Raw genomic sequence first — 22,349 nt, 5'->3', positions numbered from 1 at the left:
CGTAGTTTCCCCATTCTCTTCAATAACTGTGGGATAGAGCAATAAGAATCTTGAATTCATTAAGATAGAAAAAACTTCCCCTGTTCTAACAAGATATCATGAGAATTTTTTTTTTTACGCTGTGCCAATGCACTCTTCATATCACACTGTGAAAAGGCCTGCTTCAAGTGCTGCTACGGCTGTCATGTCCAAACAATGCTCGCTGGGGTTTTTTTTGCAGTCCATTGTGTGGTTTTACTCAGTTGGCCGTCAGATCAGGTGTACTAGAGGGAACATGACCCTGATAAATAGTTGACTCTCTGGGTAGTTCACACACACAACTCTGTTTCCTAAAAAGAAAATATGAAATGTCATTTATAAATCAGCTAAACCCTATATTTATTAGTATAAGTGAAGAAATTGTATTTACTCAGGTTATTTTTTAAATATATGCTAATTTTGAATGCCAGCAGCACAGTTCTAAAACACTGGGCAGGTGCAATGCTTACAACTGTATTGCATCAACTCTTCTTTTCACCCACACTCTGCAAACATTTGGGAACCGAGGAGGCCCAGTGCTGGTGTTTCAAAAGCAAAATAACAAACCAACCTCTGCCATTCTTGTTTACAGTACCTGAACTCAGCATCTTAACTTCCCAGGACTTCTCTTGCAGGATTTTTGTTATGTGTTTTGTTTTATAATGCTCCAAATGTTCTCAGAGGGTGAGAGGTCTGGACTTCAGATAGGCCAGTTTAGCATCCAGTCTCTTTTGGGCTTGTGAAGTATGTAAAATCTGACTTGGTAAAGAGCTTGTTGAAATAACCAAGACCTTCCCCGAAAAGGTTGAGTCGGTTGCTTAGGTGAGGTATGAGGTTTTAGCTGCACCGCCTCAAAACGCAATAGTACAGCAAAGTGTAAAAATGATGGATGTGTGATCCTCGGCCACAGCCCCTCCCAAAAGAGAAAGCTACGTTCTTGTCAGCGCAACAGATTTGGTGGTTGTTTTACTTCCTAATTCTTTAATAGTTTGGATTGAAATCAAACTCTCCATGGAGGTGCACGGTTTGGAAGCTGCCGTTGCTGAGAATGTTGGAAAATGTACATCTCTCTGGAGTTACATCTACAGAGGTCATGCACAGGAAAACAGCCAGAAAGTAATTAAGTTGAGTCATTTACAAAATAATAATGGTGCAAATGTTTTCCTGATCAGTTTATGAAAACATTTGCTCCCCTCTGAAATCTGTTACATTTGTTCTGATAAAGAAGCATGTTCTTTTGTTTGGGCTTTTAAAACCAATTATAATCCTACAAATATTCTCCATGTTAATTGAACCAGTTTGTATTACACGAGTTTACAGAAACCGGGAAGTTTGTTGTGTTTGCGTGAAACCTTTTGCAGTTTCATGGGGAAGAGTGTCAAGTTTGATGAACGTGATGTTAAAGGTGATGTTACTGAAGGCAGAGTTGGTGTGAAAGGGACTCTTAATGCTTCAGCATACCAAGATATTTCGGACAATTTTGTGTTTCCAACTTTGTGGGAACAGTTTGGGGATGGCCCCATCCTGTGTGCAAAGGAAGGTCCATAAAGTCATGCATGAGAGAGTTTGGTGTGGAAGAACTTGACTGGCCTGCACAGAGTCCAGACCAGAAATCGAGTGGAGCCAGGCCTTCTCGTCCAACATTAGCATGTCTGACCTCACAAATACACTTCTAGAATGGTCAAAAATTCCCATAAACATGCTCCTTTCCGACATCATATTAAACCCTATGGATTAAGAATGGGATGTCACTCAAGTTCATATAGTTCATAGGAATACGTTTGGCAATACAGTGCAGCTCGACATGAGAATATTGTGATCTGAGCTGTGAAACTATGCTAAACAATCTTGGCAAGTTTATGGTCAAGCTACAACTACGACCATTCATGGAGTAACATTACATTCACATGACTGTGCAGTCAGGTAGGGAAACCTCAAGAGCGAAGGTGCAAGGAAGAAATGGGACAAAGCCTTAGCTTGCACCATTTTCCTCTCAGCAAAATGCAGTGGTGCCAGTGAGAGCGAGACTGAAGGCAAACCAGATTCTGCACTGCAGGTAATTCCCAATGTGTGAAAAATGCTCCATTAGAGATGAATAATGGAAGGTGGTTGTGGTTAAGTCTGCGTGCGGCGCTCACAGTCATAGTCCCAAGATCAAAGGGAAGTGTCACACCTGAACTCTGGTTCGGTGTAAAAGACACAAGCAGGCTAAATATACACTTTGTCTAGCTGCACACAATCTTTCACACATCTGATTCCCACCCCCTCCCTGTTCCTCCCATCATCTCCGGGTGTTTGCTCTATCTTCTTCTTCCATCCACAACATTTACATGTGGGAGAGTACTTGTTAAATAAGAAATACTTCAGTGTGCAAATGTCTCTGTGACCTATATGATAATATCAAGAGGTCATGCGGCTGAGTAGCAGGTGCCACGCTGTCATTGTGGCCGGGGAGAAAGAGCAAGAGAGACTGCTGTTACTGCTGAGTGCCGCTGCATGCGGAGGCTGCAGAGGAACCATTGGAGAGGCACCGGGGAGAGAGTGCACCATTCAAGTGAATCATCAGGGCCATCAGTGTAATGAGACTAGATCGGTCTTTAACAGAGAAAAAGAAAGAAAGAAAGAAAGAAAGAAAGAAAGAAAGAAAGAAAGAAAGAAAGAAAGAAAGAAAGAAAGGGGGAAAAGAAGGGCAAGGGGAGGAGAGGGAGAAGGAGAGAGAAGGAGGGCACATGGGGAAAGTAGAAAGAAGGAGGAGAGGGTTAATGGTGAAAGCAGTGGGGTGGAAAAAAGGGAGAAAAGGGAGAGGGAGGAAGACAGAATATAGCATGGGAGGATAAGGGGAAAAGTTGCTGATAGAGGCATAGGCTGTAAATGGATTTAGGGCTATGGCAAAGAGCTGGGGATGCTTGAGGAGAGACGGTAGCTAAGCAAATAAACATTATTGTGTGTGTGTGTGTGTGTGTGTGTGTGTGTGTGTGTGTGTGTGTGTGTGTGTGTGTGTGTGTGTGTGTGTGTGTGTGTGTGTGTTTTCGCCATGGCGCTTACATGAAAACATCAGACGCTGAGTAGCACAGAGGAGGCCAACTGCTGGGTGCTTCAACAGTTAGGTACTCAAGCCGTCACACAAAAGGGTAACAAGAAGAGAAGATTAAGAAAACAGAAGCAGTTAGCCAAAGAAAGGGCAATTTACCTTCATTTTCATTTTACCACATCTAGGGGCAATATTTATCGGTGAGGACGTCTCTAATGGTAATATGTTGTTCATAGTTGGGCCCTGATATTTAATTAAACTGCCATTTCCATGATTTAGTCCATTAGCTTCTCATTCTCATAACGCCATCAATTCTGTCATTTCCACCACACTGACAACCTGGGCTATTGTTTGCGATCAGAGAAGCTGAACTTCCAAGAGGTCATTACTCATTTCTGGCATTCGTCTCAGCTCCGGAAGAGAAAGCCATAAATTATTTCTCTCACACAAAAATCCCCGTGCCAGAGCTGTGTGTCAATCACTTTCAGAGTCACTCCCGGGGCCCTTCGCATCAGTTCCATCACGTCCGGCCCAGCAGATCATTTATCAGTGGGCGATCGTCCGTTTGGACGGGTACCCTCTGTTATTACCCTCACGTCCTGGGCCCCCAGCTGAATTACAATTGCAAAGTCGGTGAAGAGCCAGGAAGCTGAAAGGGCTGAGCCAGGGTAACGAGCTCTGGGGTGGGTAATTAATGCTTCCATTTCCCCATTGGGTTTCTAGTAGGGAGCAAGGTGGCATCGATCAGAGCAGGATCAGGCCGGAGGGGAAGTGGCGACAGGCTGAAGGCACTGCGGGGAGGATTAAGTCAAAATGTAGAACAGAAAAAAGAGGATGGATGGATGAAGAGGTGGAGAAGAATGAGAGGAGAATAAGAAGGGAAGGCAGGGGCTTCAAGCCTGGCAAAGTTGTTCCTCTTGAGATGGGTCTTCCGCTGGGGCTGGCTATTCTGTCAAAAAGCCTACAGCTCTGAATGACACTTCAAACCCATAAAACACACACACTGTAGTTTTGTTCTCCATCAGAATTGTAAAGCAGAAACGTTTTCCAGAGTGAAAAAAGAATGTGCAACCCAAAGCTGCATTTCATACAACTTACTATAAGCAGCATGGTGCCGCAATGTTGTCTCTACCATCTTTCTGTGTGGAGTTTGCATGCTTCGCCTATGTCTGCATCGCTTCTCTGCAGGTACTCTGCTCCAAAGACATGCAGATAGTGAGGTTAGGCTGGTTGGCGATTCTAACTTGCCCGTAGGTATGAATGTGAGTGTGAATCAGACGCAATCCTCAATTGGATCAGTGGTAGAAAAAAAGTGGATGGATGGATGGATTTGGACACTGTACTTGTTAATGATTTATACATGGAAGAGCCACAATTCAAACTCTCAGCAAGTAAAGATTACAGGAGCAAATTATAGCATTTCAACCACTTTACAAGGTCAGTCAATAGGAAAACACAGCAGCAGTAATGGTGCGTCACCTTAACAAATGTAAGAACTGAAGCACCACTGAAATAGCAAGAAGCTAAGAAAAAAAAACCCACTGATACTGTGAAACAGCAGAATCCGCAATTCACTTCTCTTGCCCTGAGGGACGTATAGTCACCATGTATTAAAGGACGTAGTGCAATAATAAAAAAAGAGAGAGAGAGAGAAAAAAAGCCAGAAGCCACATGGGAGTAAGTGGAGTGACCGTGGCAGCCACCATTGCTCTTAATGCCAAGTCTTTAGCTGTAGTCTCCCTGACCCTGTCTCTCTTTGCCTGGAAGGCGAGGCCTGGTGCTGTTGACGATAAAACAAACAGACAGGTCCCATTTATACAGTCAGGTGTCATGACAAGGGATAAACAGCCAACCGCTTCGGGCCTCTCGAGGCACAGTCTGCACTAATGGTAGGGGGCTATAATCCTCCTCATCTTCACCATCACCCTCGTCGTCATCATCATCAAGAGCGGCAATAGCGGTGTTGGCAGAAGCTCCTAAGTGCCTGCTGGGAAGCGAACAAGTACTGACTCAGATTGGACAGAACTCAAGAGCTCCACTGTTTACTTTGCCGGGCTGCTTTCATTCATGTCACTGAATTAATCGAGTCAAGAAAAAAACAGAAGAAGAAGAAAAGAAATTGCCAAAAACATTGCTAGAGAAAAAAAAAGAAGAAGAGGGGTTGGAGGGTTGGGGGGCGAAGAAGAAGAAGGAGGAAAAAAAAGAACCATCTCGAGGAGAGCGAGGCAGCCATGGCAAGCATGCGGCGGGAATGACAAGAGTGCGGCTGTCATTGCAAGGGATGAAAAACAGCACCTCTCAAATGAGGCGAGGCAGCGGCTGCCTCTTGGGCCAGCGAGGGAAAGGGATGCGCAGAGCCCACAAACACAATTATCTTCATGCCAGCTTTGTTGTTTGTCAGAATTGGCATGCATTTAAGGACTTGGGTGTACTGATTATATGACACCCGGAGAGCCTTCGGGGTGGACAAGAGGAAGCCAGCCGGGAGTCATTACCCAAGCCAAATAGACTTCTCATTTGTTTTTTCCATCAGGGTGAAGCATCAACAGGAATAAACAATGGCTGCGAGATACTCAATCACTAAAGGCGTGCACTCTTACAGCGGGTGTTTTTTCTTTTGAAGATCCAATTACTAAGTCCGAGCGTCAAAGCATAGGAAATAACGTCTCGTACAGGAGGTGTCTGTGGTGATCTCCCCTCAGGACTGCGTTCAGATGCGATCTGGTGTCTGGAAGTGAAATCATATATGGCCACCTGACAGATGGCATAATGTGGGCACAGGGGTTATTTTCTGACAGTGTGAAAATCATAGTCCTGGCATCCTTCAATATCGCCAGCTGGTCCTTTTCATAGCATTCAGTCTAATTTAGGCAAAAATAAGAAGAAAAAAATCTATTTTCTTAATTTTGTCATGCCTTCCCAGAGTGTCACCATCTTTTCCTGAGCGTAAAGCTTTGTGAAAATATTCTGAAAGCTGGTACAGATAATAGCAGCTATTCTGAAAATACCTGTTGACAACCCGCAATCTTTGTGCCAGACAGAGATGACTTTCTACAGTGGCACCGCATGCTGCCTGCCTTCTGCTGGTCCAGTGCCAAGGTCACACACAGACAGGGTGGATCAGTATAAACATAGTAAAAAACCACAAGAGGCTAGAGGTGTTTCCTCCATACAGGACAAGTCAGGGCAAAGGGCAGATAGAAACATGCTCCCCGCTAACCACGTTTATGGACCTAAAGCTGTAAACAAAATGGCACACACAAAAAGGATTCAGCATGTTTCCAGTGACCTAGGTCATATGTGGTCAGTAATATATCTATAGATAACCCGCCAATTTGTTAGGTACACTTGTTCAACTGCTCATTCATGTAAATGTCTAATCGGCCAATCGCCTTACAGAAATTCAGAGTATTCAGGCACGTAGACGTGATCGACACAGCTGAAGCTCAAATCGAGCGTCAGAATTTCAACATAGCATGGTTGTTGGCGCTAGGCAGGCTAGTCTAAGTAATTTAAAAACTGCTGATGTGCTGGGATTTTCCTGCACCATCTCTGGAGTTTACAGAGAATGGTCCAAAAAAGTGAAAATATCTAGTGAGCAGCGGTTCTCTGGGAGAAAATACCTTGTTGATGCCACAGGTCAGAGGAGAACGAAGAACGGCCAAACTGCTTCTAGCTGAAGTCAACAATATTTCAAATAACCACTCACTGCACCCAAGGCATGCAGAGGAGCAGCTAAGAATGAGAAACTGAGACTGCAATTCATACAGACTTGCTAAAATTTGACAGTACAAGATTGGCAAAACGCCTGATCCTATGAGTCTCATTTTTGGACGTTCAGATGGTAGGGTCAGAATTTGGTGAAACAGCATGAAAGGACGGATCTAAACTTATCGATGATTCAGGCTGGTGGTGATGTATTAATGTGGGGTCCATTTTCTTGGCACATTTTGGGGTCCTTAGGACTTACTGAGCATCATTTAAATGCCACAGCCAGTCAAACTGGTTTCTTGAACTTGACAGTGAGTTCACTGTACTGAAGTGGCCTTCACAATCACCAGATCTCAATCTAACGGAGCATCTTTGGGATTTGGTGAGATTGCCATTTTGCATGTGCAGCTGACAAATCTGCAGCAACTGTGTGATGCAATCACGTCAATATGGACCAAGGTCTCTGAGGAATGCTTCCAGCATCTTGTTCAATCTGTGCCATGAAGAATTACGACAGCTCTGAAAGGAAACAGGAATCCAGCCCATACAAGCAAGGCGTTCCTAATAAAGTGACCACGAGCATATATTTCGGACAGTCTCTTTTTAGAGCATTCATTATGTTGCAGTCACGTATACGCACATTAGTCTGCGTGGCCAAACTAGCTGCTCTGTCAGTGAGGATTAGACCAAAAAGAAAATCAAAGTGTGAACGGGAACGTTTTGTTTAAGGTACCAGTGAGACAATGAAATATGATCCACAAAGTCCTGTGTGAGTAATACATTCATGCATTTTGAAGGGTAATGAGTGACGGCAGTTCATAAAGTATGATAGTTACAACTGTTTTATACTTTGTCATGTCACTTAGGAGGTAATCTGAAATACAGCATCCACGCTTTAAAGTTTAGGTGCCAAACAAAAGGCCCGGGGGCCAGAATTGGCCTGGCAAAGCAATCTAGTCCCATTTGAATGCAGTGTGTATTCACTCCACACTATCAGTTGTACACATGGATATACTCTCTATGTAATCTTACACTTTAAGAGTCATGGTGAAAGATTTCTTTCATTTACTGAAATACTGAGCAGTATTTCTTTATCGTGTAGAAAAAACCGAGACACACTGTTGAAATCGTACTTCTTTATCCTATATTAAGATGTCTTGAGAATTAAATGTATAATTCAACTTCTTTACACTGACAGAAAGAAGAGTTTCACTGGTCCGGCCCACTGAGATTAACGTAGGCTGTATGTGGCCCGTGACGTAAAATGACTTCGACAACCCTGCTTTAAAAGAACCATATTTGAAGTTTTGGATTTCACTAGAGTATCTTTGCTTGATTTACAGTTTTTTCTTCAATTCTAATTCAAATACATACAATATATTTATTTTATATTCGCCTTCTCTGCAGCACCTTGGTTTATCATCTGTCTGAAAGAAGCCATATTATTTCCGTGATCCTTTGAGGCTGTGGCGTTGCTTGTGTCTGACATGACTATATAAAGAAATGTGTCCCTAGCTGACATCAGGTTGAGACATGAGTAGAAAAAACAAACATGGAAACCAAGTCTGAGCTTCAGACTGCCCTAAAGACAACAGATTACTTTTATATACCCTGACCGCATTATTTGCACATTTGGCCACATCTGTCACACCGACCCTCTGCATGTGCTCCTTCACCACATCCATGGATCTTCTCTGTGGTCTTCCTCCTGTACCCGTGCCTCATCCATACTCAACATTCTTTCCAGTATATCCTCTCTCCCTCCTCTACACACGTCCAAACCATCTCAGCCTTCCTTCTCTGACTTTGTACCCAAACCCTCTCACAAACTCATTTCTAATCTTGTCCCGGTCCCTCGTAGCAAAAATCAGAACATCTTCAGCTCTGCCGCACCCAGTACAGCCTCCTGTCTTTTTGTCAATGCCAAAGTCTCCAAACCATGCACCACAGCAGGTCTCACTAGCACCTTGTAAACCAGCCTCCGCCTCCACCCTCCCTGGACTCTCATCTTCACCTCTCTTGTGCACTGTCTATGGCAGGGCTGCCCAATCCCAGTCCTCGAGAGCTACTATCCTGCAGCTTTTAGATGCATCCCTACTCCAACACAGCTGAATCAAATGAATGGCTTGTTATCAGGCCTTTGCCAAACACGATGGCATGCTGAAGAGGTAATCAAACCATTTGATTCAGCTGTGTTGGAGTAGGGATGCATCTAAAAGCTGCAGGACGGTAGCTCTCGAGGACCGGGATTGGGACCTGGTCTATGGCTTAGGATTTCTGACCCCAGTTCTTTAAACTCATCTAATCTCACTACCTCCACTCTCGCTCTCATTCAGACACATGTATTCTGCCTTGTTTCTACTGACTTTCATCCCTTTTCATCCCTTCTTTCTTCAGTGCATACCTCCACCACTCCTCCACATGTTCCATACTCTCACTAGTCTACAGATCACGGTGTCGTCTGTGAACATCATAATGCGCAGATACTTGCACTTATTTGACTAAAAGATGACAGTGACACTATAAAAACCAAAGTCAGCAATCTAAGATGCTAATTATTATCAGGCATACTTACTGAGTTCACGAGATAAGTTAAGAATGTTGATAAGCCTTTTTAAAAGAGCTAATCTGATTTTGCAGATATTTTCTCCTAAAGCAGTTATTGGACAAATTTCAGTTCTCAACTCACGATGGTCCTTGAAATCATTAAAGTGATTATAATTAACCCAGAGAGCAATCCGCTGTTGTTTTTTCACTGCTAATATTCACTGTGTGGCATTGGATAAAGAGCGGGATCATCCAAGGATCCTTCCTGCAGGAACCATGAATTCATTCCGAGCCAAGGTGACGTGCTTATCGGATTGTTCCAATTTTGGTAAATGTAAAAGAATTTTATTTAAAACACACCGACAGCTTTTATCACAAATCTGTAACCCTAAAGAACCAAAGAGTGCCAATATCCCTACATCTTTTTATTCCTTTATATTTATATCATAATACGAATGTCTTACAATTTCCCCTCCTTTTACACAAAGGTATGACAGAGATAGCGATCAGTGGTCGGGGCGGTGCAATTATTCTTTTCAAATTCACGGTCACGATCTGTAACCATTGTTGGAAACTTGGGTGTCATTCTTTGATTACACCCTAAGGTTACATCTATGATTTTTCAATTAATTTTTTTCCACATACTCCTCAAACGGTTCCTGTTATCCCCGCTTGACAAGACTGCTATTGTAAGACTAGGTAGCTGTAGGCAAATCTCAAAAAATATACTTCATCCACCATGGCAAAGTGTTTTTTAACAGAGTATTCTTTCTCTTTTGCGGTTTTAGTAAAGAAAAAAAAACTTGACGTCACCAGAGAAAGATTTAATACTGGTAAATATTTTTTAACTACATCTGGCTGATTAGGGTACTTCAGTAATATTCTGTTTGGATGCTGGGTTCAAGCTTGAACCCGCTCAGTTGCAATGCAATTGAACGCTCAACTACAAATCGATGGCTTTTTGATGGTGACCGGCGCCGAATGATGGTCAACTATAAGTAGACGTTTTCTCGACGTTGTTGTCGTCGTCACCTGGTCGACTACAAATAGATCAAATATCAATGACAAAAAAACAACGGTAAATCAACATTATTTCAACGTCCCTATAGTAAGACCGTCGGTTTACCACAGTATTTCAATGTTGTTACAACAGTGGCATTTCAACCCTGATCATAACGACGGATCGGATGAAAAATCAACATCAATTCAATGTCGTCTTGCTATCTGGGAGTACAATTGGTCAATGTTTCCATGTACACACACACACATTCCACTGTGCTTTTGTTTGAATGACATCTCAACAAGCAATTATGGACAAAAACCACGGCCTCTAAAAGCCGGCTATTTTTATCAAGAAAAGCCTTCCTACTTAGATGACAATGCAGTGCACTGGATACTTAATGGCACTGGAGGACCTAGTCTTTATCCACCATTCTGAGTCATATTCAACTCATTTCTGAGGGAAAAAAAATCCATCCTCCAACTCCTGAAGCCAGCCAGGGAGGACATGTGTGGTTAGTTTTCTCAAAATTTGAATACAAAGTTTAACACATCTGCTCCATTTTAGCATCTCTCCACGGACGCATGCGTCATCACTCTTTCAGTATCTGCTTCTATTGACGCTGCAATTCCCCATCACTTCATTTAACAGAAGCAGCATCGCAGACGAGACTCACTCATTTCCATTTATCGAAATCCCATTTCTATTCCATCTGCTAACTAGTCACCTGTGAAACTAGTTTTTAACCACGGTTTGAAAGTGCGCCGGCTCCGGCTGTCTACCCCATCGCCTTTATTAGTGTTTATTCCGGGCCATAAAAACCGCTGGAGGGGGACACACCGCTAGCGCAGGTCGTTACATTGTAAAACACCATGGCAGGGTGGCACACAACACTGCATGCTGAGAAGCTAAGGGTGTCAGGGAGGAATTAAAGAATAAATTTCCCCTTCCAATTAAAAGGCGCATTTGTGCAACGTGAGCGGAGGAAGGGAACATTATCAATGAGGGGAAGAAAACATACTGTTACAACTCAGGAGGCACAATTACTGAGGCTGGTGGTACGCAATTAAATAGTGCTATTTAGACAGCACTACTCCCCACTAATAAACACAACGTATAGAGGAGACTACACAGATTTTGGATGTACCTCCAAAATCCCCACATCTGTGGAGGGAAACAGATGACTGAAATGTAAACACAACGAGCGGCAAAACGACTACATCAAAAGGAAAAGGAAGCGATCCCGTTAAACATTTGCATAAATAGGAAATTCTAAGAAATACAATTCACTATCTTGTGACCCAAAGATGGAATTGGCCCTCCCACGAAATAACAAAAGCAAGACTCTTGGAAAAAAAAAGAGAGAACATCACAGGTTTTATTGAAGAAGGCGATGCAGTTTCTAAGAGTACGATCCAAATGAAATGTATGTAGGGCAAGCACCACACTACTCCCACACTGTATTAAAGCATGTTTGAGTCATCGGGCCTGTCTCTGCAACCCCTCAAATCATACTGTGTGGAGGGCGAGTGGAGCTCACTGGCATTGTTAAAAATGTACAGTATAAAGGCTTGAAGCTAGCAACAAGTCACAGAAGAAATGTGAGTCGCAGTCAATCTGCAGATGAGTCCTTTTTATTATGTGTCAACCCTTTCTGGCATTTCAGAACAGCTAAACATTGGATACTAGAATAAGTTCCTACCCCTTCCCTCATCTCTCCCAACCCTCACCCGGCTCTACGTTATGTTGTTTTCTATAACTACGCCTGATCTTTGTACTGGTGGTGCAACACGAGCACGTCGTCCTGGGAGATCCTGGTCCAGCCCTCGCTGTGGACGTGGTACAGGTTGACCTGCCCTCCACTGTAGGCGTCGCGGTACGTGGCCTGGTAGATGGCGCGACGGCCAAGCTCGCAGGCCTCCTCCACCGTTAGGTCGTGTCTCACGCCGCTGTCCATCACACCGTAGGCATACATGGAGCCTGACCCCACCGCAAACAAGTCGCCGCACACCCGGTTCCCCTCTGAGTCGACGTAGTACAATCCTGAAAAGCAAAAAAAAGGAACAGAAAGGACAACGGGTGGGTCAATAGGACAGGAAGGCAAAGAGGACAGAGAAACCGTGTAAAGGGAGTTGTATTTCTCTAGATGTTGCGCTTTGACAGGAAAACTGAGATGGTGTACATCTAACACCGCAGTGCTCCCACAAACAAACACACACACACGCGATCTTGGAAACGCTCACGCACGGCATGTCCTCCAGAGAGAGAGAGAGAGAGAATATGAACAGCTGCAACCTCTCCAAGTGAAGTAAGGCTGGCAGATATGAACAGCTGCACCCTCTTCAAGTAAAACGAAGCCGGCCGCAGAACCTGCTGACAAGGCGGGGGCCACATCGCCGTCCGCCCAGGGGCCCTGCTCTGGATCTTATTGATCCCAGCAAACAGGCCAAAAATTAACTATCGACCCACAACCTGAGCTTCGCAGGTAACAGCATCTCGCACCTCGCCAGGGAGGGCAAAGAACAACATCGCGCTCACATCCTGTAGACGTCAAACAAGTACAGCGTACTTCTTCCACACAAACACACACATTTCTTTAACCTTTACACACTTGAGCATCACATGGAGGCACAAGCTCTGCCTCCACCCCAAACATGTAATCTTATGTGCACCGCAGACTCACAATGCTCTGATGGACCTGTGAGGGACAGTTTGCTCCACACCACGCTTCGTGGACACATGCGAGACATTTTGTTCCGCGCTATGACACATTCGCTAGGCCTCATCCCGGAGTGACGTGGAACGGATGACTAGCACCAGCCTGTGAGCTCGCCCACAGTCAGCCTGCAGATGGTAAAAAGACAGCCTGCGAAAAGGCATGTTTTTTCATACTGCTTTCACAAATTCAAACCTGTGAAAATGATGCACAGACAAACGCAGGAACACATGCATGGAAAATTACCTAATATCCACCGCTATCTCTCATCTCCCACATTAAAAAACACTTCAAAATGCCCTCACACTGCACACCCTCGCTTGCAGAGATTCGCAGCTAAACTAGTGACAGTCTATTAGGGATAGAGAGCCACTTGCTTTTTGGGGGGAGCTTACCATTGCTTTCAACTGGCAAATTGCAGCTTCCTCAGCCTGTCGTTAGCTTGCCATGATAATCATCCAGTGCCTGCCTATGCACGGGGGTAATTTGCCATTCCAAGACCTGCCTGTTCCTCTTGAAAACTGTGAGGGACTCGTTAAAAACATAATGGGCAGGCAGAGAGAGTTGTAAAGGCAGCCTCTTGCGTTGAGTAGCACAGTTGACGGAGGTGGATGAGGACTCTTTAGGAGGTCCAAGTATAGCAGCAGAGCGGCACCCAAAAGACACTTCCCACATCCATTAAAAAAAAACCCAAAAAAAACCCTCACACCTGGGATCTTTGTAGTGCCCAATGCAATCACTTATCACTTAACAGTCTGAAACACATGCAGCCGATGAGGAGTGCTCAGAAAACCAAGGGCGAGGGGAAGGGGGGTGGGGGGGTGGAAGAGGGAGGTTAAAATTTGCAAGGCACACATCAGAGCGGAAGTGTCGTTTGGATGGTGGAGCTCTGCAGCCAGGAGAGGCTCCTTCTACTCCATCAATCAGCTGACAGGTGCTCGAAGAGCCTTTTTTCTTTTCTTTTTTTTTAAAAACAGCAGCCAGTGCAGCTGGATGGAATGACAGTATTACAGTGTAAGTAAGGATGCATGGGTGGGTAGCCTCAAATAGGTCAGTGTCTGTCATCTGTCCTTCCCCCCCTAGAATTCATGACTGGCTCAGGAGTAAAAAGACAGCAGCAGTTGTACAGAGGAGAAAAAGCGATTACATCATTCCCTTGGGACCTGCTCGAAACCGACAGCCACATGGGTCTTCTTTGATGAGGACTCGTATCAAACATTGCTCGGCTTTGTCGCCATGACGCTACATTTCAGTGGATCACATATCAGCTCATTACGAAGCCTTGATGTCTTTAGAGAGAGCACTGGGGGGGTGCCACGCAAGGTACAATCACTTTTTCCTCTGTCAAAGCCAAAGCCGCTATCCAGCTATCAAGCATTAACCGTGCCCTGATTATGTGAGTGTCATAACATGCAATGTTATTACATTGAGCCATATTTGTCAAGCTCCTCAATGTCGCTTTTATTCAATTTAGTCTGCATGGAGCTTAAGACACTTCATCAGGGGAATAAGTGCCTGACATGATTGTAGCTGGTTAATGAGCTTCCCACCTAATCGTGATTGATTTAATTTACATGACATTTACCTCTCCGTTCAATCACTGGCATTGTGGGAACCATGGCAAAGCCCGCATACATATTGAACTTATACAGGGATCATTATTTCCCCAATTGATTGCCCGGGATTTAACACGTGTCATTTGCGTTTGTTGGCATACCAGCGGGCTGTCATTGTTCACAGAGACCTCTTGGCTTTCCATACAAAGCCACCATCGATCTCAGCACGTGTATGGCCATTATGCATACGACCCAGTTGTCCAGGGCTGAGACCCAATGTCCATCATCCCACCGTGCTCTCACTGGCCTGCAGTCCCAGCCTCATCGATTTCCCATTACTGTGTCACCGTGGCGGCCTCTTTAAGCACACCTTCTGTGATGTACAGCCTCACACTGTGTGGTATTCAAAAGCCACAGCTTAAGGTACTAAAACAGACAGAGCAAAAGAAAGGCTGCAGTGACACCTAGTGGCTAACCCGGAGTAATGCATATGTTTGTTTTTTTCTTAAATGATAATTATCCGCACAGCCCAGCTGTAGTATATTTCATTTAAATAATAAACAGCTAACCACTCATGTCCAAACTCATGCTTAAAAAATAATGAAGAATGAATGAATAATGAAGCCTCTTTGAAATTTGCCTGGGACTAAGGATCTTTGACAACACTGAGAAACAAAACCGATGCATGATTAAGCTGCCAAAATAATCTTTCACATAAAAACAGGCCCATTAGCATATGTCAAGAGAGAAAAGCTGATGTGTGTTGAGTAGATTTAAGTGCATTACTTAAAAGCCGAATCACAAACGGCAACAAAGAGATTAAACATTTATATCCCATACAAGAATATTAGGGACTTTTTTTTGAGTAAGACAAAATCAGCATACATTCACCAGTTCACAATCCCCTCTTTTATATTTTTAAAGTTTAGCTGCTAACCACCTGGACTCTCCTGTTTTGACAGGAGGCTAATTTGGCTACACATTCAGCTCCATCTCCAGAAAGCCTCTTTCCCTGTATTCATACACACTTCAACTTGTGCCCCTTGCTCTGCTTCAGAGATCTACTCCAAGCTGGAAGGCCACTCTTAGGAGAACCAGCAGCAGGCAGACAAGTGTTGGACTCAGTCACTAAGTCCACATTTGGTTTCCAGGCCAGCTGTACTTTGCTGGATGTCGTTCTGCTGCTCTTTCTCCAAATTTACCATTTTCAAGAACAATTTTCACAGACTGCATAGTTTTTCATGAGGTCAACTTGATTCCAGATTGCCAGTTTTATCTCCCCATTAGGGGAGATAATGGAGCTCAGGAAGTAGAACAGGTCATCTACTACTTGGAAGGTTGGTAATTCAATCCCTGACTGCTCCAGTCTCCATGCCAAAGCATCTGTGGGCAAGACACTGAATCCCAAGCTGCTTCTGATATATTCATTGTAGACAGAATGTGGGTGAATGTTAGCTAAAATATGTTTATTACTGTACCATTATAGGTTTTCTGTATTACTGTAAGGTCTTTACCTTACACTAGAAAGTGCCTCAAGGAAAATGTTGTTTTGATTTGACACTATACAAATTGTCCTACAATCAGTTCAAGGAAGCACTGCATATCTTGATACTGGTACAGTTTAAAGTAGTACAAATTCTATCTAGATCAGTTTATAACCAGACAAAATGACATGTCCATGTCAGATATAACTGTTGATGTTACCTGGTCCTCTCTTGTCCCAGCCACAGACCATGGTTCCCATACTAAGTCCCATGCCTTTGTACTGGTACACCATGTTAGCAAGCAACTTGGAGGCGGCTGCCACTGAGATGCGCTCCTTGTTGCGAAGCTCGTAGATGCGACACTGGCGGGCCAGCAGGCGCTCCCAGAAGCTACAGTCTGCAGCTCCTCCAGCCATAGTACCCAGTAGGTAGGGGTTGATCTCAATCACCTTCTTGACCGTCTGTGACGCGATGTAGGAGCCCGCTGTGGCTCGAGAGTCCACTGCAACGATAACTCCATGCTGGAACTGAGAGGGGAAACAGCAGTCAAAAAATGGGTCGGGTAGCCCACATTTCAAGTCAAGTCAAGTCAAGTCAAGTCAACTTTATTTGTCAATTCTGCCACATGTACAGGACATACACAGAATAGAAATTGCGTTACTCTCAAACCCTAGTGATTAGAAAAATGCAAATAAAATAATTAAAAAGTAAAAATTAAATACAATACAATTTTACGTATAACAAAAAAAAGCTATGCAATATACAATATACAATATTCAAGTAAGAAGGCATAGTGGTGCAAAATAGGCAAATAGTGCAAATGGGGATTTAGTAGTGTACGGTAAGAGATAGTGTAACAACAAAGTCTTATGAGGTCCAATGCTTAAGCAGTCCAATGCTCCACAAAGTGACTGGAGCAGGCCAGTGAGTGCGTCAGAGAGTGAGTGTGTGTGTGTGTGTGACAGAGTTCAGTGAGACCGTGGTGGAGAAGAGGGGAGAGGGGGGCAGAATCGGGAGGGAGTTTAGCTTCCTGACAGCCTGATGGATGAAGCTGTCCTTCAGTCTGCTGGTCCTGGCCTGGAGACTCCGCAGTCTCCTCCCCGACGGCAGCAGCTTGAAGAAGCTTTGCATTGGGTGCGTGGGATCAGCCGCTATGCAAAGGGATTTTTTAGTGAGACGGGTGCTGTAAATGTTCTGGAGGGAGGGGAGAGAGACACCAATGATCCTCTCTGCAGCTCTCACTATGCGTTGGAGGGTTCTATGGCAGGACGCATTGCAGGCTCCAAACCACACAGTGATGCAGCTCGACAGGATGCTCTCGATGGTGCCTCTGTAGAAAGTGTACATGATGGGGGCTGGAGCTCCTGCTCTTCTTAGTTTGCGGAGAAAGAAGAGACGCTGCTGTGATTTCTTGGCCAGTGCTGTGGTGTTGTACGTCCAGGAGAGATCCTCTGTGATGTGCACACCCAAGAACTTGGTGCTGCTCACTCTCTCCACAGACGCTCCGTCAATGGTCAGAGGAGCATGTTGGGTGTGCATTCTCCTGAAGTCCACAACAATCTCCTTCGTCTTCTCCACATTCAGAGAGAGATTGTTGTCAGCACACCACGTGGCCAGGCGTCTCACCTCACTTCTGTAGTCGGTCTCATCCCTGTTGCTAATGAGACCCACCACCGTTGTGTCGTCCGCAAACTTGATGAAGAGGTTGGAGCTGTGTGATGGAGTGCAGTCATGGGTCAGCAGAGTGAAGAGGAGGGGGCTCAGCACACATCCCTGCGGGGCCCCCGTGTTTAAAATGATGGTGCTGGATGTATTACTGCCGACCCGTACTGCTTGAGGTCTTCCGGTGAGGAAATCCAACAGCCAGTTGCACAGTGAGGTGTTGAGCCCCAGCTGGACCAGTTTTTGAGTGAGCTGTTGGGGGATTATAGTGTTGAATGCTGAACTGAAGTCTATGAACAGCATTCGAACATATGAATCTTTTTTGTCCAGGTGTGTGAGTGCTGAGTGGAGTGCAGTGGAGATGGCATCATCGGTTGAGCGATTGGGCCGATACGCAAACTGGAAGGGATCCAGGGAGGGGGGCAGGACAGTCTTGATGTGCTGCATGACTAGTCGTTCGAAGCACTTCATCAGGATGGGAGTAAGTGCAACAGGACGGTAGTCATTAAAGCAGGAGGGAGATGACTTTTTTGGAACCGGAATGATTGTGGTGGCTTTAAAACATGTGGGGACGACAGCCTGGATGAGTGATATGTTGAAGATGTCTGTGAAGACATCAGTGAGTTCCACTGCACAGTCTCTCAGTGCACGACCAGGAATGTTGTCAGGACCCGGAGCTTTACGTGCATTGATCCTGCTGAGGGATCTCCTCACGCTGTCCGGGGACAGAGTCATCACCTGGTCACCAGGAGGGGGTGGGGTCTTCTGTGCAGTGGTGCTGTTTCGGACTTCAAAGCGAGCAAAGAAAGTGTTCAGCAGGGGGATAGTACTGTCACAAGTCTGTGGTGGGGGCTTGTAATCTGTGATGGTCTGAATGCCCCGCCACAGGCTCCGTGAGTCTCTGCTGTCTTTGAAGTGATGGGATATTTTCCTGGAGTACTGTCTCTTAGCCTCTCTGATGCCACGGGAAAGGTTGGCCCTAGCTGTCCTCAGGCTTGCCTCGTCTCCATCTCTGAAGGCAACATTCCGAGCTTTCAGCAGCCTGTAGACCTCTCCTGTCATCCATGGTTTTTGATTGGCCCGGACAGTTATGGTTTTCGTGACTGTTACATCCTCAATGCACTTGTTGATGTAGGCTGTAACAGTCTCTGCGTACTCCTGGAGGTCAGTGGTGTTGTTGTAGGTGGCAGCCTGCTTAAACATGTTCCAGTCTGTGGTGTTAAAGCAGTCCTGTAAAGCCTCTGAAGACCCTTCTGGCCACACTTGTATCTGCTTACGAACCGAACGAATTTCCACAAGTTCCTCACAAAACCATATGTTTAAAGTACTAGATATATAGACTGATATCAGTACATTGATTAAGAAAAGACACAAAGATGGCATTTACCGATGTCAGTGATCGATCGATCTGTTGGGTTAAACAGTTAAAATCAACTGGAACTGGCTCGCAGCCAAATTGTCATTTTAAACATTAGCAGTGGCCCAGAACTTTGCAATCAGTGCCCCTCTCTCTTAAACAGCTACACTACTTACCAGTGCATAATACATTTTAATGCCCTCCCCTACATCCACTTCTTTTAACAGAATAGAGTCACTTGCTCTAAATTTAAGTAAGAGATCGCTTGCAGCAGTTCTGCCTAAATGAGGCCAAAAAAAAAAAAAAAAAAAAGAGCTGCTGCTCTACAGCTGTCAGAGAGGTGCAATATACGGTTCGGCTCTAGCAGAAAGCTGCTGGATAAGAGGAAAGACTTTTGCTCTTCCTTCCAAAATCCTCTATCAGCGAACTGACAGTCACAGAAGCAAGTATAGTAGACAACAGATTTGGCCAGTCAGAGGGAGATGTCTGTGGGGGATGTTTTCATTAAGGGATTAAGGGATAAGGATGGCGTTATTTTTATCTTTTACTTGTATCAACAAATCCCCTGAAGAGACAAAAGCCATCAGCATGGTTCTGTATTTACACTGCTCCACAGCGTTTGACAAACTGAGGGAGAAGACTACAATGGCTGTTTTCAATTGTGATGACAAATCAACAGCAAGGCTCTTTCATGCTGTTTTAAATGTTTTCAATCGGGGGTTTCTACGGCACACAGGCAGAATGTATTTATGCATCGCCAATTGTACATGCCAGTTTATAAGCCTGTCAATGGAATCTTGGTGGTTTTTTAGGGAAGGATTGTTAATTACAAATAAATGTATCCTCAGAGACACTGCTTAAATCTTTACAGCACAAAAAAACAACAGCAAGCCTTAAACTTTCTAGAAATCAAGATTTATTTTCCCCCCTTTTAGATTTTCTACTTTGATGTACAACATCAAAAAGAACATTTCCACTTTCTAGAGATTTCTTGGCTTCTTTTCGTGAGCATGCAAGTTTGTTTTTATTGTGCGCATCACAGTCATGACTAATCGAATACACGTCTTCTTCCATCAAAACTTCATGTGTGTTTTAACAATAACATTTAGAAAAGCAGGTATGGAGAACTCACAGTTGAAAAGAAGACTCACAGAAAGTGTGACTTTAATTCATTCAACACATTATACATGTATATATCTGAATACAATTAACAGGAATCTTATTAAAGGGCCTTTGTGCTTTTCTCCTTCCTACTGCAACGTCACTGAACATAGTAATGACATAATAATGAAAGATCATCACATTTTAACCCCTAACATGATGTGATGTAAAGATATGGACTTGCAAATTTCATTCATGTATGCATTTAATTAATATTGACAGAAATGTGTTGCAAATTGTCTTAACAAAAAGGTAGCAATGATGTAATATTCTTTTGATAGTAAATTGTTTTTGATTAATACATAGTTGGCCAGTATCAATTACATTTTTTTTTTTTTTTTAAGACAGGTCAACTACATTTTTATTTTACTATATTTCTCGATATGTGTACGTTCCTCGGAGCAAAATATATAAAACGATACTCGAGATAAGTGAGAAATGGTCTCTCCGTGTACTTTCCCCAACACCTGGGGCTGCTTCTGTTGTTTACAACACGCTACACAGTGTCTAAAAGTTGGGGTTCAAGTTGAAGAGGTGGTAGGCGATTAGTTTGTGAGGAACGCACTATTTTCATCCATTTTGCCTTTTCAGTATATAACTGAACATATTTCAAGTATATAAAAGGCACGAGTTTATTTTAAAACCCTTAAAAATGTATACTATCAGCCAAAATATCCTGTGTCGGTTAGGCTCTCCTATGGATGAAATACATTTACATACTCAGCACAAATCACTTTGGAAATAACACACGTTTAGGTAGCTCTTTTAAGTTGTAACCATCAAAAAGTGTGTACTTGCTGCACTTTTTACGGAAGAACACGTCAGATTTCCTACTATATAAATTCACGTGACTATGTTATTAAAACACCCACATTTTTGCTTTTAAATTGACTGAGAAACGTCAACGTAAGCCTACGTAATTCACGATTTGTCTTAATACTATACATAGTAAACATATTAGAGAGATTACTTGTTTACGTTTACTTAAGTGCACATCACCTATCTCGTGTACCATGCACATCTGTCATGAGAAAGCGATTTGTAGCCACGCTAGCATGCTAACATCAGAGACAATTTATACCGGAAACCCTAGCGTATGATATGTAAAGTCAAAATTTATCAAACGTCTAGTTTAGACAGGTATAGAACTGCTACTGGGGTTTCTTATACCATATAGCTACAATAACTGGACCGTTAACTTACTTTGAATGCTAAGGTGGTGGTTCCATGCAGAAACTCTATTTTCCTTTCGACGCCATCATCGTCTCCGACACACAGCGGGTTTTTAACGGAAAAACTGAGGCTGTCCTCGGGCGTGCCTTCTAACCCCAGACCTCTTGGTCCGGGTCCGCCACCAAAAGCAAAGGACTGGCTACTATCAAACGAAAAATCCGCAGAATCACCGCTCAACACACTAGCAAGGGCCATCTTTGAAAATGTATGATGAACAAGCAACATCCGCCGCGGTAGTTTTTTTTATTCTGTCACGGTAACAAAATCAAACAGCGCCCCCTGTGTCTGTGGCGGTGTATTGGTTAAAAAAAGTGTGAGGTAAAGGAAATACCTTTTATTCCACAGCTATTATTATCCATCCATTCGTTTCCGCTTATCCTTTTCAGGGTCGCGGGGGGCGCTGGAGCCTATCCCAGCTGTCATAGGGCAAGAGGCGGGGTACACCCTGGACAGGCCGCCAGTCTGTCGCAGGGCTAACACACAGAGACAGACAACCATTTGCGCTCACATTCACTCCCACATTCACACCTATGGGCAATTTAGATTAATCAATTAACCTATCCCCACAAACTGCATGTCTTTGGACAGTGGGAGGAAGCCGGAGTGCCTGGAGGGAACCCACGCAAACACAGGGAGAACATGCAAACTCCACACAGAAAGACCCCGGAAGACCCCAGAAAGATGGTGGAATCGAACTCAGGACCTTCTTGCTGTACGGCAACAGCGCTAACCTCAAGCCACTGTGCTTGCCCATTAGTAGCTTAGGAGGTAGAGCAGGTCACCCACTGATCAGAAGGTTGGTGGTTTGTTCCCAGGCTCCTCCAGTCTGCATGTCAAGAATCCTTGGGCAAGATACTAACCCCAAGTTACTCT

General features: G+C 44.1%; 1 protein-coding gene across 1 annotated transcript; it reads right to left on the bottom strand.

Moving 5' to 3' along the window:
• Nucleotides 1-11,665: 11,665 nt before the first annotated feature.
• Nucleotides 11,666-21,740, bottom strand: psmb5 (proteasome 20S subunit beta 5). Its single transcript, XM_085438687.1, has 3 exons — nucleotides 21,447-21,740; nucleotides 16,284-16,590; nucleotides 11,666-12,350 (listed from the first exon to the last, which is right to left on the bottom strand). The coding sequence occupies exons 1-3, from the start codon at nucleotides 21,699-21,701 to the stop codon at nucleotides 12,067-12,069; spliced, it is 846 nt and encodes a 281-aa protein (XP_085294813.1). The 5' UTR covers nucleotides 21,702-21,740; the 3' UTR covers nucleotides 11,666-12,066.
• Between the last annotated feature and the right edge of the window lie 609 nt (nucleotides 21,741-22,349).

Source organism: Copadichromis virginalis, linkage group LG18 (genome assembly GCF_057382275.1).
Source record: "Copadichromis virginalis isolate Kocher_CV1m ecotype Utaka linkage group LG18, C_Virginalis_male_GT1.1, whole genome shotgun sequence".
Classification (NCBI taxonomy): domain Eukaryota; kingdom Metazoa; phylum Chordata; class Actinopteri; order Cichliformes; family Cichlidae; genus Copadichromis; species Copadichromis virginalis.
The sequence above is the reverse complement of the archived record's forward strand: the minus strand, read 5'-3'. Positions and strand labels throughout refer to the sequence as shown.

What these genes read in the sequence shown, in the direction of transcription:
- psmb5 (XM_085438687.1), bottom strand. Translation starts at nt 21,701, where the DNA reads ATGTTGCTTGTTCATCATACATTTTCAAAGATGGCCCTTGCTAGTGTG. An exon ending in CCACCACCTTAGCATTCAAA is followed by an intron (nt 16,591 to 21,446) that starts GTAAGTTAACGG and finishes TTCCCCTCTCAG; the next exon opens with TTCCAGCATGGAGTTATCGT. An exon ending in CTGGGACAAGAGAGGACCAG is followed by an intron (nt 12,351 to 16,283) that starts GTAACATCAACA and finishes TTTGCTTTTCAG; the next exon opens with GATTGTACTACGTCGACTCA.